Raw genomic sequence first — 15172 nt, 5'->3', positions numbered from 1 at the left:
TATTTTTTTTAAAAAAAAAAAAAAAAAAAAAAAAAAAAAGAAAGAAAAAAGAAGACTTTGACGACTTGTTTTCGGGAGAGAGAGAAACGCACAGAGGCTGAAGAATGGAGCAACTTGCAAAACTCCTCCTGTGGCAGCTTTTGCTTCTGCAAAGTAAGCGTATAGGTGATCAGCATCTTTCTTGCTTGTCTTTTAGTGCACCTGGAGAGGACAGGGGGTTGGAGTTTACTTGGGAGAGCTCAAACTGTTAAGTCAGCGGTTTGGTTCAGACTTATCTTGTTCTCTGTTTCTGGGGTGCAGGGCAAGGGAAGGCTCAGATGGGATAGAGGGATTGCTCCTGGCTTTTGTGGGCAGAAATGTTTGTTGGGAGGGGTGGGGAGGGGAGGGCAGAGTTATCTAAGTACTACTGAGGGACTGTCCATGGTCTCTCTCTCTGAAGTTTGTTTCACAACCAGATGTCCTGATCTGTGGAGGAAAGGGCAGTGAATTAAAAAGAAAACCCCCAGGGTTTTGCTCTGGGGCCTGAAAGGAGTTAGAATTGTTTGCTCCCAGGCGGCATTGTACTTCCTGGGTAAGGCAGGAGCAATCCAGTGGTAATTTTGGGTGCTCAGCAGAGAAATATGAAAACAGTGTGTGCTCTGTGCAGGTAAGAGTGGTTTGCTAAGGATTTGCTTTGCAGGAAATAGGCAAAGATGAATTATGAGGGTCTCAGGGAGATGCACTAAATTCTTCGTGCCTTCTCTCAAAGTATTTTTCCAGAGAGGGCATGAGCTGCCCCAGTGCTCTGTAAGAGCCTCGGCAGTTGGGAAACCCCAGTACGGTCATACTGATGTGAAATGGCTCACGGGGAAATAGCAGGGCCTCATACCCCAGAGCCCAGACTGGCACTAGCAACACTTCGGGCTGAGAAAAGCCAGGCATGAGTGAGCATTGCTCATCTCTTTGAGGAAAGCACAGAAGCACTCAGTTACTGCCAGACAGCAGAGCCTGGCACCTGAAAAGGATGAGTGCAAGATCTTTCGGGACCAGAGCACCCCCCTGCTATTCACAACCCCCCATAGAGCCCATTACACAGTGCCTGTGGTTAACCAGACCAGACATTACTATGTCCCTCAAGTCACAGATGCAATGGGTTGGATTGTTCTCAGTTCAACCCCTGGAAGATGGCTTTCAATCTCAGCAAGTCATCCCTAGTTTGCAGCACCTCAGGACTGGAACAAATGGAAAGGCTGTAGGTGAGAACATCAGGGCATGAGCCGAGCTGCAGTGGATTCAGCACAGGCATGAAAGGGTGCGGTGCAGATCCGGCCTGCGGTGCTGGTGAGCAGGAAGGGCAGGGGTATGTTTGAGGAGGGTGAACCAGCCGGATTACTAGCCAGGAGATTCAGGTGCACTGGCAAAGCCTGAGGCAATAGCAGGTCGCGCTGCTGTTCCTCGCTGGCAGAGCTGTGCGGAGGCTCAGCCCTGGGGGAACAGGGCCACAGGTCAGGATGGAGGGGCGCTGGCAGTGGTGTGTGGATGCAGCTTGGAGAGGTGCCCGTGCGGGGGCCAGCCAGGCTGTCTCCACAGCTAGTTCCCCTTCAGGAGGCCATAACCACCAAGCTCCCATTAAAGCCTCATTGAAGAAGCAGCGGGGAATGCAGGCCCCTTCTTCGGTTTGTTGAGATGAGGCTCAGAAGAGGAACTCCACCCTCAAGTGTTAATCTCGCACGGGGAAAGGCGAGCCCCATTCGGCACGGCTCCGCACAGCGTTCCCCGGGCTGCTTGCCAGCGTAAAGCGCACAGGGCTGAGGAGTGTTTACAAAGCAAAGCGAATATCTGAGCTGTCTGCGAGAAGCCCCTCTACGTCTGCGAGGGATCCGGCGCGCAGCGCAGCCAAGATGGCCATTGGCAAGGGCTTGGCCGGCTCCCTGGGCCGGCAGAGGGCTTGCACGTTCTGCCGAGGCTGCACATTTTTGTTTCTCTCCGATGGGCAGGCACGTTCCCGCTTGCGGGAAGGTGCTGGAAGTTAGAGGCGGATGGGTGGGGAAGGCTTCAGGAGTCCCAAACTCGCTCTCCAAAAGCAGGAGCAAAACCTGCTCTTGAGAAATTAGAATCCAGGAGCTATTTAGGGAAGGGAAGAGGCCCTCTCAGTTGGAGACTTCAAAGCACCAGACCAAGCCCTGGTTTGACAATCAAGCGTCAATGCACGGAGGATCTTAATCCAAGAGCCAGTCTAGCGCTTGCACTCCAGGCCGTTCGGAGAAAGGAGCCGAGCGGATGATGCTTGCTTTGGCTTCCGGGATCCAGCACTTTGCATCGCTCACTGTTGACCCCAACTGGCTGTCCTAAAACATGGGCAAAAGTCACTTCCCTCTGCTGCGTCAGCTGGTTAATAGAGCTCTTGCCCAACCTGAGCTGAGCTCACTGGTGTTGCAGTTGCTACCACAGTGCCATAAGCCTTAGTAGCCCTGCTGACACCCTGTCAGGTCCCAGCAGAGCCGGCGCGAAGCTGCTGCTGTTTTCCAAGGAAGCATGAGATTAACTCAGCAGCAGTATCTGCCTTTTGCACTGACTTTGTAACAGCTCTAAAGAGGCTCTTTAAAGGCTTGGTGGGGGGCCGTGATGAGGAAAGTGAGGAATTTGGAGTTTCCACTGGCTTCTTTCAGCACCTGCCAGACTGTAACTCTCCCTCCCTGACACAAGGAAGATGCAGTCTCCATTTTGGAAAGGGGCTTAAAGGCTTAGGGCAGAGGGTTCACAGTGGGAAGAAAGCACCACCATCCTGGGTCCGTGCACAGGTGTCTAGCAAGCAGTGCTCAGAAGGGGCGTGCGGGGACGGTTAAAGCAGGGACCAGGAAGGGAGGCTCCCAGGTTCTGGTCCTGGCTGTGCTGTCATCTGTCATCCTGGGCATGTCACCCATGCTGAGGTTTTCTTCAGAGCCTGGGGTGAAATCACGGCAAGCCCTGGGGCCATCTCCTTTGCTAATCGTGCCCAGGGGGTTCCAAGTTGGACACCCCACGACGAGCCAGCTAAAATCAGTATCTGTTTTCAGAAGCCTGGGCCTTAACATCTGTGTGGCTCTGATTCCTTGTCTGTACAACAGGAGTGCTAACACTTCATTCCCGAGGGCATTGCACTGCGCTTTGAAGCGGTAAAGCCCTGTGCAGTAGATCATGCGTATTCCTGTGTCCCTTGTTCGCTGGCTGGGCTGCCGTGGCATTCAGATAGTTACACTACCCAGGACCCAGCTCTGTGGCCTGGAAAATGGGCAGTGAGATGGTCAAGGAGAAAGGGACTGGAGGAAAGTAGGAGCAGCTGGGAGCTGGAGGCTGAGCTGATGGGAGCTGGGTGTCTCTGGCAGAATGGTGGTGCCGCTGGCTGTACAAGGCTGTATGCCTCATCCTTCACCTCCTGAGGTCACTGGCAAAGTTTCTGTGGACCTTGGTGGAACAGGATCAGAAGCAGTGTGAATAGAGAAGGCAGAGCCATGTCCTCGCTTGTTTTGACAGGTCATGGATATACATCTGTTTGCCGGCAAACCCCCTCGCGAAGACTACGCACCCTGCTGCTAGCCAGGTTTCTTGTGTCGCTCTAATACCGCCTGCCAGTGTCTTTTATCCCCTGTTGTTAGTCTTTGATGCAACAGAGCCCCTGGTGTGCTGATGAGCTTTGAGACAGGCTCTCAGTCAGGGCAGCAGCCCCTTCTCAGCATCGCAGTCACCTTCAGCATGCAACAGAGATGCCGTTCAATGAGGGGAGGCGAGAAGGATGGTCTCCTATTTTGGCTGCGCAGAGGGCAGAGCTGAGTGAGCCATGGGGAGGTGGGATCATAGGAAAGTAGGGCTGGAAGAAGGGACGCCATGCGGCCATCTAGTCCAGCTCCCTGCTCAAGGCAGGATGGTTCCTGACTAAACCATTCCGGACAGCCTCTGCGGAAGTGAACTTGGGTTCATGAAAGCTAGCGCACTCTCTATTTATGTGCATATCTTAGTTAGTGAGTCTATAAAGGTGCCTTTTGACTGACTTCAGACTAACACAGCTGACTACTTCTCTACCATCCCAGCCAAATGTCTGTCTAACCTGCCCTTGACCATTTCCGGTGGGGGGGAGATTCCAAAACTACTCTAGGTCGCCTGTTCAGCTGCTTGACCATTCTCATAGTCAGAAAGGTCTTCCTAATCTCCAACCTAAATGTCGCCTGTCTTGTTTAAAATAAAATATTATAGATTTATAATTGTTAAGAATATTAAACCAACCTCTAACTGCCCCACACTTTCAATAAAGATTTAGAGAAACTATTAAGCTTCTTTATGCAGTCAGGTAGGTGAAACAATAGCAACCTCTTTCCCACGACACCCCCCACAAAAGAGACAAGGGCAAGGCATGTGTTTCAGCGACTTGGCCTCTTGCTCCTTGTTCGCCCAGTTTCTTCTTGGCCTAAGAGTAGAAGCACCATATAGGCCTCCCAGCCAGTTGCCCCTCGCTTTTGGGACTGCCCCGGTTGTGTTAGGACACAAGGTATAGCTGCAGGGGTCCCAGGGGTTGCCCTCATTCATGAAGGTCAGATTCCATATTGCAGACTGTAGTATATCCACAGTTGCCTATTCTCACGGTGCGTGGCTTCAAACCTTAGCTTCCGGAGTCCTGCAATTATAGCAGAATATTAATGTTCCAAAAGGAAAACATGTTTCTAGACCCACAGCTACAGAGCAGAGCTGGGAAACAGGACCCCTTCAAGCCAGAGAGTGAGTATAAAGAGCTGTACATTTATTATTTTGCTTGTTTAGAAGCCAGCTTCATAAATGTGCGCACCTTTCTCGTGCGATTTGGATGGCTGGAGTGGGCGATGCTGGATTAGCAGGCTGTACTTGCAGGGTATCTCTGCTTTCCAGAATTGCTAAACAAACCTCATTAAGTTCCAGCTTCTGTTGCTCTCATGCAGGTTACCGACACTCACGATATTTAGTGGTGTTCTTAGAGCCCCAGCTCCTTGAGGTTCATACGATAGGACTCACGATAAGTCTCGGCTTTCATGTTTTAAAAGTAAATTTCTGGCTTCCATGGCTTTAGGAAGGAGCTGGTAAAGGTAACCTAAATGCTCCCTAGGGGCTCAGAAGGTACAAGGCAAAATACTACCCCCCACCCCCAAAACCCCTGATTCTAAGCCAATCTCATGACTTTCAAGAGTGTGACTCATGATTTTGGACTACCTTGGGGAGGGGGTGCTGTACCATGAAGAATAGCGCTGCTCTTGCTTACACCCTTGTCTCATTTGGCCTTGCTGTTCTCATTGTATCCTGCCCACGTCTGTCCTCACCGCCTGTTCTAGTTTCCTCCTGTTTTTGGCTTCCTGCCTCCTTTCACACTGCCCTCTCAACCTGGATCTTGGACCTAGATCTCTTCATTACTGTGTAAAGAAGTGTCTTTCAAATCATTGCTAAATACTAGAGATCAAAAAAAAAATCAACCCTGTATTGTTTGTCTTTTTGGAAAGGATGGAAAGCATCAGGGTCCACAACTCCATCCCAGCCTGCACTTTGCAAATGGATTATACTGAACTCCAAACACCCCTGATCTCTTGGGGCTCTGGATATTGTGGCTTGTGCCCCAGGCCAGCTTGGGAAATCTTTGTTTTCCAAAGACAGGGCATGCCTACACACTGGGCTCTGCCCTTTGCTGGGCTGGCTTGTGTTCCTAGGCTGGGCATTTTTACATGTGGTCCCGATGCGGCACTGAGCACTTTGAATTAGCAAGCCATGCTAATTAAAAGTGCTCATGTGTCATGCGTACCAGCAGTGCAGTGCATCCCCGTTCTGATAAAATGGTGGTGGTGTGCTTTGAACTAAAGCACATCAAACATGTTTTATTTCAAAGCTCACCACTGCCATTTTCTCAGTGCAGAGATGCGCTGCGCCACGGATACACGTGATGCACGAGGCTGCTGGAGCACGGCAATTTGCGTGCTCCTGCAGACTCAGTTAATTGCATCTGCTCCAACATGGTGTGTCAGAGCAGGCTCCCTGAATGTGTGTAAATGTCCTAAGTCTGTAGCCTGTCTGATTCCAAAGGCTGCTGGTTTCATCCGTGCCGTGATTTACCAGCTTGTACTTGACTTCTTCTGTGCTAAATAAACAATAACTGGGAAAGCAGGATTTGGGGATAGAGCCCATTTGCTGAGTGCAGTTGAGGTCACACGCAGCAGACCGAGGTCTGGAGGCAGAAGACCCAGAGGAGAGAAAAGGGCTGGGTTTTTTTCCTCCCTTTAACTGCCAATTTGTGTCCAGGACGCTTGGAGCTCAGTTGCTTGAATTCTTGTCTCTTCCTGACAAATGACGGTCCAGAGACTTTCCAGATTCTGTGGGTTTCTAAGCCAAGCTCTGATTTACAGCTGAGCCTCCTCTACATTTGTGCTCGACAATAACTTGATGTCTGTGTTAGGTCCGCAAGGCATCGAGGGAAGCCAGTGCGCTCGGCTCTTCTCTTCCATCTCCTGGAGTCAGTAGGCAGCTTGGCCCTTGATGTCACAGGACAGTGGCCTCCAGCATGTGAACTCTCTCAGTGGAAAGGGGTTGCACTGTAGCCATCACTAGTCCCTGGGGACTGGCTCACCATAAAGCTAAAGTAAAAGCTCTGTATTCCCCATTTCCCCAGATGTTCTTCAGTGATTGTCACCTGTCTCAATGGCTGCCTGGCACCAAGGATCGGTTAAGGAAGACCCTCGTGCTGCTCTAGCTTTTCACGTGGTGAAGGCAGTCCAGAACCACCCCCCAAAATCAGACTGGGAATGCCAAGGTGGCACGAAGTCACCCTTCTCTCTTTCTATCCTATATCTGGTGCTGAGCTCAGCACAGGTACCTTAATTTAGCCTAATGTCTTTGACTGCATCCGTACTCAGTGGCTGGAACTTGGTGTCAATGATCCCCCCTCCCAGCAAATCAGTATAAATAAGGTAAAAGTGATGCTACCAAGGCACAAGTGTCTGCTTTGCAGATGGGGAAACTGAGGCACAGAGGTGAAATGACTTGAGTGTGTGAGTGATAGAGCTGGGGAGTGGACCGGGGAGTCCTTCTATGCAAGCACTAGCCCTGGCTGCTGCCTTCCCTCTAAGGAGCGCTCATAAGGGGCTTTAGTAGGGGAACTAAAGGGAAGCTGATGGGGACTTTTCCCCCAGAAGCTGTTGCTCTTGCATTACAGACACTAGGATACTGCAGCCTTGTTTCACAGAACAGCCACGTTCTGAAGCGTGCTGCAGAAATGCACGTGGCCTGCTGACAAGACTAAGAGCCCGTCCTGGCAAAAGGCCCTTGTGGATAGAGCTGAGAGTCAGGGCTTGGGTGGTCCTTATCATGCCAGTAGGTAAACCCGGCATAATAAAATAATCCAGAGCTGGGGGGCTGCGCTACTCTTAGCTTAGGCATGGGGCTGGCCACTGGCTGGAGCACAGGGAGGTTGTCCTGGTTTGGAAAGCTTAGCTGGATGTCTTTGTCAGCTGTCAGATTTATAGAGCTGCATTTGGCCTCCATGTTTTTTACATTAAGTTGAAAGAGGAAAAGGGAAAAGTAAATGCGTTCCTGTTGCTTGGCCATGAGTGGATATTCCTGTGGCACCCAATCAATCCCAGTTAATGAGCAGTAAAATGAGGTCTGGAAAGCCCTAGTTACACAGCGAGCCAACTTGTAGCTGTTCTCCCCAGAGACACAAATTCCTGCGCCGCCCTGGCACGAGGTCACTTCTCTTGCCATGGTGTGAGCAGCAGTGCATCCTGATACGTCAGCCTTGCAGTGCCCCCCCAGTACCTGAGACTATCACCTTGTGACACAGTGGGATGACATGATGCCCCCTTGCACCTGATGTGGCAGAACCCAGTTGCCCCATTGCATGTTATATGTCAACCCTGTTGGCTTCAACGGCTGGGCACTCATTGCAACTCTGGGAGCACCGGTCTCTCCCACCGCTACACCAGGTCTGTCTCACAAGGACCAGGATCAATAGTGGCCGCTGGAGTGAATGGCTGAAGTCTGTCTCGGTCTAACTTCTGTTCAGCCCGTCAGTTCACCCAGACTTATGGTGAGGCTGTGATGTAAATTTAGGACCATCACAGTAATTGGAGTGTGGTCCAGTCATGCCGCATAGACCTAGGGCTTAACAGATTTGCCCAGTCCACAGAGTGAACATGGATTGAGGACTTAACCTTTGTGCCTCAGTTTGGTGAAAATGATCCTTGCAGGGATAATATGAGGTTTACCGTATCCAAGTCTTGAAAGCAAGTTGAGAAGCTCAGGCAGAAGGTGCTCTGAAGTGTCATGTAGTTCTTGCCTTAAGCTGTGTTTGTGCCCTGGCTGCCCAAAACGAAGAGCCATAGTCTTATCTTGGGTATCATCAAGTGCTTCATACTCCACGGCTTTGGTCCTCCAGTGAAGGGGCTGCTCTTTCTTTTTGGGAATGTGGTGTCCTTTTCTTTTCTAGTGCGTCAGGCTACACCAACACTTTTGCAAGGGGTTTGTCCTCTCTGTAAAACTGCAGCTATAAGTGTAGCAGGGTGACTTCCATTTGGAGACTTTCTGAGTCAGCAGTTGCCGTGCAAACAGCCGACCATGTTTCTGCCATGATATCATTGCCAGTCCTTTGTTGGATGACGGAAGGCATAAGAGCGGTTTATTTTAATAAACGTATATTCTGTGGGCGTGATTAAAGAAGTGTCATTTTGGAATTAATGTATTCCCTGTTGCAAAGAGTAAATTCCAGGGCTGAAGAGAAAAGTGCAGCTTTTGTCCGGTGGGTATTGTGCCCATGGCATGAGTAGGACAAAGCAAGTGATTTTCTTGCTGTAACCCGTTTTTGGGGTTGAATGGTTAACAGATGGTTACAAAGAATGATGTCATTGTGTTCTCAGCCTGAATCCTACTTTCAATTTACAATGTCTGTAGACCTCCCTGGGCCATCCTACATAAAAGGCAGAAGGTTCTGGGCCCGTCAGCAAAGTTCATTTCTCAAGAAGTTCATATCTCAGATCCTGTGGGTCTGAGTCATGTGGGCTGAGAAGGCTGCCCATGCTCTGAAAGTCTGTGCTGCATCAGAACTGGATATACAAGGGCAGGGTGGAGATTTTCAAGGGCCTGCTCTCAACTTGGGAAGGTTTGTTCCCTGAATGGTGGCAGCCACTAAGTCTGAAGTGGGACAGGTTTCTGCGCTATGGATATGGTGCTTGTCCAAAGGATCCTTGCTCTCCTTAATATCAGCTTTACCTTCTGTGGAATCACAGGACTCGTCTAATTAAGTCGACTCCAGCACTGGTGCTGCTAGCTCTCCTGGCAGGGGCCAGATTCATAGTCTGGGAGGCCAGGCATCTTTTGACCCAGTGCCCAGTGTAGTGGCTATGCAGCCTTCCCTGCCTGTCTCTCCTGGATCAACTCTGACCTGAAGGAAACAGGATGGGAGTTGAGTGTCCAAGTTCATGCATCTTAGGTGGGAGAACAAAGTGGGGGGCCTGCTAGGAAGGAATAAATGTGAAATTACCAAACTTTTCACGCAGCCAGCAAAGAGCACAGTCCTGAGAAGGATTTAAACTGGTGTCCTAGGAAGCAAAGGCTCCATATTCTACTGCTAATTCCACAAGCCACCCAGCACCTCCTGGCTGCTAATCCACTTTTCCAGTGGAGCCCCCTGTTGAACCTGGCCCATAGGGCCATGGTTAAGTCGCACACTCCTACTGACCACTTGTGAGAAGGGTGGGACTTTTCCCCTTCACATCAGAGAATGGGGATCAGTAAGGACATTGAGATCAATGAGGACATTGGGTGCCTCGTGTGTGAACCCAGGGTCCTCTCCAGCTCCAAATGATCAGCCGCAAGGGCCGCACCCAAGCAGCCTACATTCTTACCATAACCAAAGGCCTCATTATCTATTACGTAGTGAGTGTGGCACCGCAGAGTACCCTAAACATCTGGAACAAGTGGAGAGATCCCAAGCTGATAGTCGTATTCCAGTTGTTATGATCCCTCTCTCTCGCCAGGGAACGTTTTGGACGTGCCTTCTCCTGGCACCTTTTCCTGAGACCTCCCGTCGGTGGGAGCCTTCAACTGCTGTCTTGTCTAACCCTGTGCAGAGCAGGTCTGTGCACTGCATTGGCAGCTATGCCAGCAACTACCAGCAGCTTGTCTTTGCTGGTTTTCCTGCCACTGCTTTTGGTGATGGAGCTGCTGTGTTGGTACTAGTAGAGGAACTTTTTCAGGGGATGGTCTTTTTCTGCTCTTTGTGGTGTGAGGGCCCAGGGGATAGTTCCAGGAAGTATGTTCCCAGAACTGATTATAGCCCTGAGCTGTGAGGCTAAGCTGTAGCTTTCATTATGTAAATTTACAGCTGGGAAACAGCACTTGAGCAGACTACAGCTGAAAGGGCGCCTGTGGCTGCCCCAGGATGGAAGGCCTAGTAAATGCTTCAGAAAAGCCAATGATCCTGTGAGATCACGATCCCTAGCCATTCCACTCTGAACACCCTGGTCTCCATCTTTTGAGCTAAAGCAGAATCACTGCAAGTCATCTCTGAAGTCAGATCTTTTCTCTAAGTTGCAGAAATAGAAGTAAGGAAGGATGAAGTTCCCCACTTAGGCCATACTAAGGGCACTAAAAATGCAAACATCTGCACATGAAAGCTCATTAACTCATGCTTAGTGCCCTCTGAGTATCTCAAAGTTATGCCACTTGAGGGGAGGGTTAACTCTGGGCAAGGCTACCTAGCTCGTGTTAGGGTCAGCTCCATAGAGATAAAACGAGCAATCTGCAATCCTCCAGCATCCCAGAATGCACTGTTCCCAGGGCTCCCTACACCCAGAGCAGGGGTAGAGCCCAGGTATCTTGGCTCCTACCCACACCCTTGCCCTCCCCCTTAGTGGCAAGTCAGAGCTGTGAAGGCAAGAAACAGGAATAACCCTCAACATGGAACTGCTCATAGACTGGTTTAATTTTACCACTGCTTCACGTTTCACAGATTTAATATGATCTAAGTGTAACGCGTAACTTCACCCTATCTTAGACGCGCATTTAGGGCCCGATCGTGAATGTTCTCTCATCCCATTGCCTTCGCCTCACAGGATTAGACCTCAGCTGCTGCACTGCACCTGTTTATTCGCTTTGAGATGCATTGGTTCACTGCTTATATGGGCTGTGAACAAACATACCAAGAGAGCATTTTAAAAGGGTCGGGGTCTATGACTTACTGCTTAGTAACCTGCATCCACTGAATGGATGTGTTTTGTCTGTCCGTTCCTATGCCAATGCGAATAGAGTTGAGCTGGTGTAACTGCTGGAAGAAAAGGTACAACGTTTCAGCCGTTTAGCTCCACTAATACTGTGAAGAAGTGAGCAGATGGAACAGTTGCGTCGGTTCAGGGTGATCCAAAGTAACCTGCTGTAATTAATAATGATTGTTTGTCTTCCTGATTAGATTTCTTTTTTAATCTACAGAATTAAGGTATGCAGGTAAGTGAGTATCTCCTTCTGTATGACTGTTCAAGGGGAAGAGTTAGCTGGATTATGAAGGGTGGGCTTTAAGAGGTGAATGAATGAACAGGAATCAATCCCTGTTTCTCTTCAACTGAGCAAATGGCCTAGCAGGCATCTGGTGGGAACAGTGTGGCCACAAACCAGGTGAGCATGTCGGTAGTACATTTCCAGTTTATTTTATTCCTTTTGACTAGCACAGAGACCAGGGGATGGGTATATTGAACAGAAGGGCATACAGGAAATGAACAAGATGGGAAAGCAGGAGATTGCTGGGGCTTCATGTGCTATGAGCAAAGTGTAGGATCATGGTAAACTCTCTCCTCGTTTACTCTGGCGTGTCCTGTTATTTGGGAAAATCAAGGCCAAATTCTCTCATCGTTGTGATTTTGTCTCATGCATTTACTGCAACTTGCTGATTCTTTTGTTGCTCTTGTCTTGTCTTAGTTCTTTTGGGTCTGGGACTGTTGTCGATTCGTTTATATAGCACACCGCGCAGGGTGGCCCAGCCTGGCTGGGAGAGCTTTGGTGCCACGCATTACTTTACAGTACGGATGAAGAAGAAATGAAGGGAGGTTGTAATAAGGAGTGATGGCTTCTAGATAAGACGTTTCAGCCATTTGTGTTGTGAATAACAGTCTTTTCTTCTCTTTTAAACAGGGTCTGTTGTTCATTTGTACTCCGGTAAGTGACATCCTTCTATTCCACCTTACGGTTTTGATCATTAGAAGTGTTGGGACCAACTCTGCTCTCGTTGAATGCATTGGGGTTTTACTGTGGACTTCATCGGGAGCAGGATCTCAGCCCCATGCAGAGGAAAGGCCACTTTTTGTACAACTGGAGGTCAGGAGTAAGAAGGGCAGAGAAATCAGATAAGTCATAGGTGTAAACTGTGGGCTAGAGTTCTCCCTGTGAAGCATCTGTGCTTCCTTACGACGGGGGTCCAGACCGAGGGTTGATTTTTACTGTGATTCGTTTGGATGCTGTTCAGATAGTTCTCATTAAGGATCTCTGAACCTTCTGGTATTGGGAAGCTGGCAGAATGCTTTGGGCTAAATTTAGACGCCATTTGAAAATCGTGCCTTCCAGTGGGGGAGGAGGAAGGGAATGGGGGAGATTTGCAAATGCTCAGCACTTCCCAAAGTCGGGGCCTTTGAAGCACTCAAGTGGGAATTAGCAGGCACAAATGTAAGCATGCAGTTCTTCAGACCGTGGGCCTGATGTTAAGCTGTATGGCAGGCTGTGGGGGAAGAGGGCCCTGCTTACTGAAGATAACAAGCAGGGAAGTTAAGTCGGCGAAGAGAGAATTAGAACAAAGAAGGGAATAGGGGAGAGGCAAATATGGAGTCAGGAGGGGCTTTAGAGGCACATCAGTGCATCAGAAGCTTACTTTGCTAAGACTGATGTTGCCTTAAAATCCATAAAGGACATCCTGCTTCCCCACCCTAAAACAAATACCCCATAAGGGATGATCCTGCCTTGAGTAGGGGGAACTATATGACCTTGTGAGGTCCCTTCCAGCCCTGCTTTCCTATGATCCTATAACACCTCTTTCTCTTTCTCCTATCCTGCCTCACAGTCCCAGCTGACTTATCAAACCCAGAAAGTGTTGTGGTCTCTGTGACAAACATCAGTGCCCCAGCGGGGTCCCAGACTGTCCTGCCCTGCAAGAGTTACCGCATGGTCTGGACCCAGGACCGTCTGAATGACCGCCAGCGCGTGGTCCACTGGGACCTGTACAGCAACTATTATGGAGATTACAAGTCAGAGAGGCTGTGTGATATGTACTCAGCTGGGGAGCAGCGAGTGTACAGCTCCTACAACAAAGGGAGGATATTCATGCCTGAGAACGCGTTCACAGATGGCAACTTCTCACTGGTGATCAAAGGTACCAGGAACCAAAGCCATCTCTTTCCCTTTTGCTTCTGCAAGAGCTCGGCTCCATGAGCGAATGGGTCTGTACTTGAGAGCTATTGTTTCGCTGAGCCTCTCCAATAGGGATGTCAGCCTGATGCTATCATTTGAGACATAGGTTTCTAGACCACACGTGAAGGACGTCCATTTTAAAACAGAAACTCCTCTTGCAACCGCTCTGAGTGTCTTAAGCTATGTGCACTCTGCAAACTTTCCCTGCCTGGCAGTGAGGCCCTCAAACCTGCCGTGCTGCACCACACACACTAATCCTGAACCAAAGCAGTGCAGTTTAGTCTGTACCATTCCAGTGAGCTAGCTAGCTTTGTGGACTGACAGTACCAGTTGGCCCATCTATGCTACCATGTGCACTTGGTTTCTTGCAGGGGCTTTCAGGCCTCTGGAGCTGCAGTATGAGGCCTTAATCACTCTGCACCACATCCTCTACAACTGTCACTCAAATACAGGTGACAGTTAGTGTACCTGACAAGAACGGTTCATTGTACCAGACCCTGTTTAACCTAATTTAAGTTAGTGTGCATAAACAACCTAAACCAATTGTCAGCTTGATGTTAACAGTCGTTTTCCCATCCTTCTGTGCTAGATCTCGCTGACAGTGACAGAGGCATCTACTCCTGCAACCTCCACCATCACTACTGCCACCTGTATAAGACTGTGAAAATCCAGCTGGACGTCACCAAGAAAGGTAAAGGTGCATACGCTGATGTAGGAGATGGGTTTTGTTTCCTTGCTGCAGGGGGCCTTGGTCAGGCAAAAACTCTGGGTACCAAGAGCCCTGTGCCATGTGTATTGCCCACTTTAGTCCCAATCCAGCCCAGCACTTTGGGCAGGGGGATCTCTGCTCCTGATGCTGTGTCATTGACATGAGGAGCAGGGATCCACACAAGAGGCAGGGTTCTACCCATATGGCAGGCCCTGCTGGGTTGGGACATCCTTGCAGCAAGTGAACTCATTGCTGTACATCAGGAGCCGCCCATGCTCACTGCAGCATCTTCCTGTGTCCCAGCCCTCCATTTTATTTGAAGCATTTATCCATGAGCCCATCTCCTGGCTTACTGGGCTCACACCAAACCATGAAAGTGACCTATTATATGAAATGCTTATGATGGACCCCGGGGTGGGGTGGGCCTGCTGCCCACCCCATGCCGGATTAACTCCCTGGCCTGTTTCTGCCCCAACCCACCATTAGAGAAGCCTCCTCAGCAACAGCAAGTCTGGCCCAAAAGACCTGTCTGGCACCATGGTCTCCAAAGTTACCACTCCACTGTGACAAGGGAACCCCCTGCTAGCGAGCATGCCTTGCATCCAGGCTAGACAGCAAAGTTCCTTGGAGCGGTCACTGACAGGACCTTGCTTGACCTCAGTGGTTGAGATGGAGATGCCCACCCTCCTTTCCTGCTAGCCTCCACCTTGTCAGGATAGAGCAGCAGGAAAGAGATGAACCTGCCTATGATAAGGAGGCAGCAAAGCACTTAGTGCTTTTATCAACCTTACAAGAGGCAAGGGGATGGGATACAGAAGGGGCTGCATCATTTCTTATGTTCAGTACCCAAGTTTTCCTCGATTTCAGTCTGCCTCCATGAGCCCCCGTCTGCTCATCAGCAAGAACAGCTTGGAAGGACGTGGGCAGTGGGGTCCCACAGGGCTCGGTCCTCGGGCCCGCACTGTTCAACATCTTCATCAGTGATTTGGACGAGGAGGTGAAAAGCACCCTGTTCAAATTTGCTGATGACACTAAGATGTGGGGGGACGTGGGCAC

The 15172-nt window shown here is 49.8% G+C and overlaps 1 protein-coding gene across 1 annotated transcript in view; it reads left to right on the top strand.

Annotated features, from left to right (window-relative positions):
* The first annotated feature begins 30 nt into the window (after nucleotides 1–30).
* Nucleotides 31–15172, top strand: part of MXRA8 (matrix remodeling associated 8) — a 32683-nt gene continuing 17541 nt past the window's right edge. The window contains exons 1-4 of the mRNA XM_019511837.1: nucleotides 31–153; nucleotides 12142–12165; nucleotides 13061–13369; nucleotides 13997–14098. Of these exons, the coding sequence (XP_019367382.1) occupies nucleotides 105–153; nucleotides 12142–12165; nucleotides 13061–13369; nucleotides 13997–14098 (484 nt within the window). The 5' untranslated portion in view covers nucleotides 31–104. The remainder of the gene's footprint in view (nucleotides 154–12141; nucleotides 12166–13060; nucleotides 13370–13996; nucleotides 14099–15172) is intronic.

The sequence above is a fragment of the Gavialis gangeticus genome, unplaced genomic scaffold, assembly GCF_001723915.1.
Source record: "Gavialis gangeticus isolate Ggan-Ray unplaced genomic scaffold, GavGan_comp1, whole genome shotgun sequence".
Classification (NCBI taxonomy): Eukaryota; Metazoa; Chordata; order Crocodylia; family Gavialidae; genus Gavialis; species Gavialis gangeticus.
The sequence above is the reverse complement of the archived record's forward strand: the minus strand, read 5'-3'. Positions and strand labels throughout refer to the sequence as shown.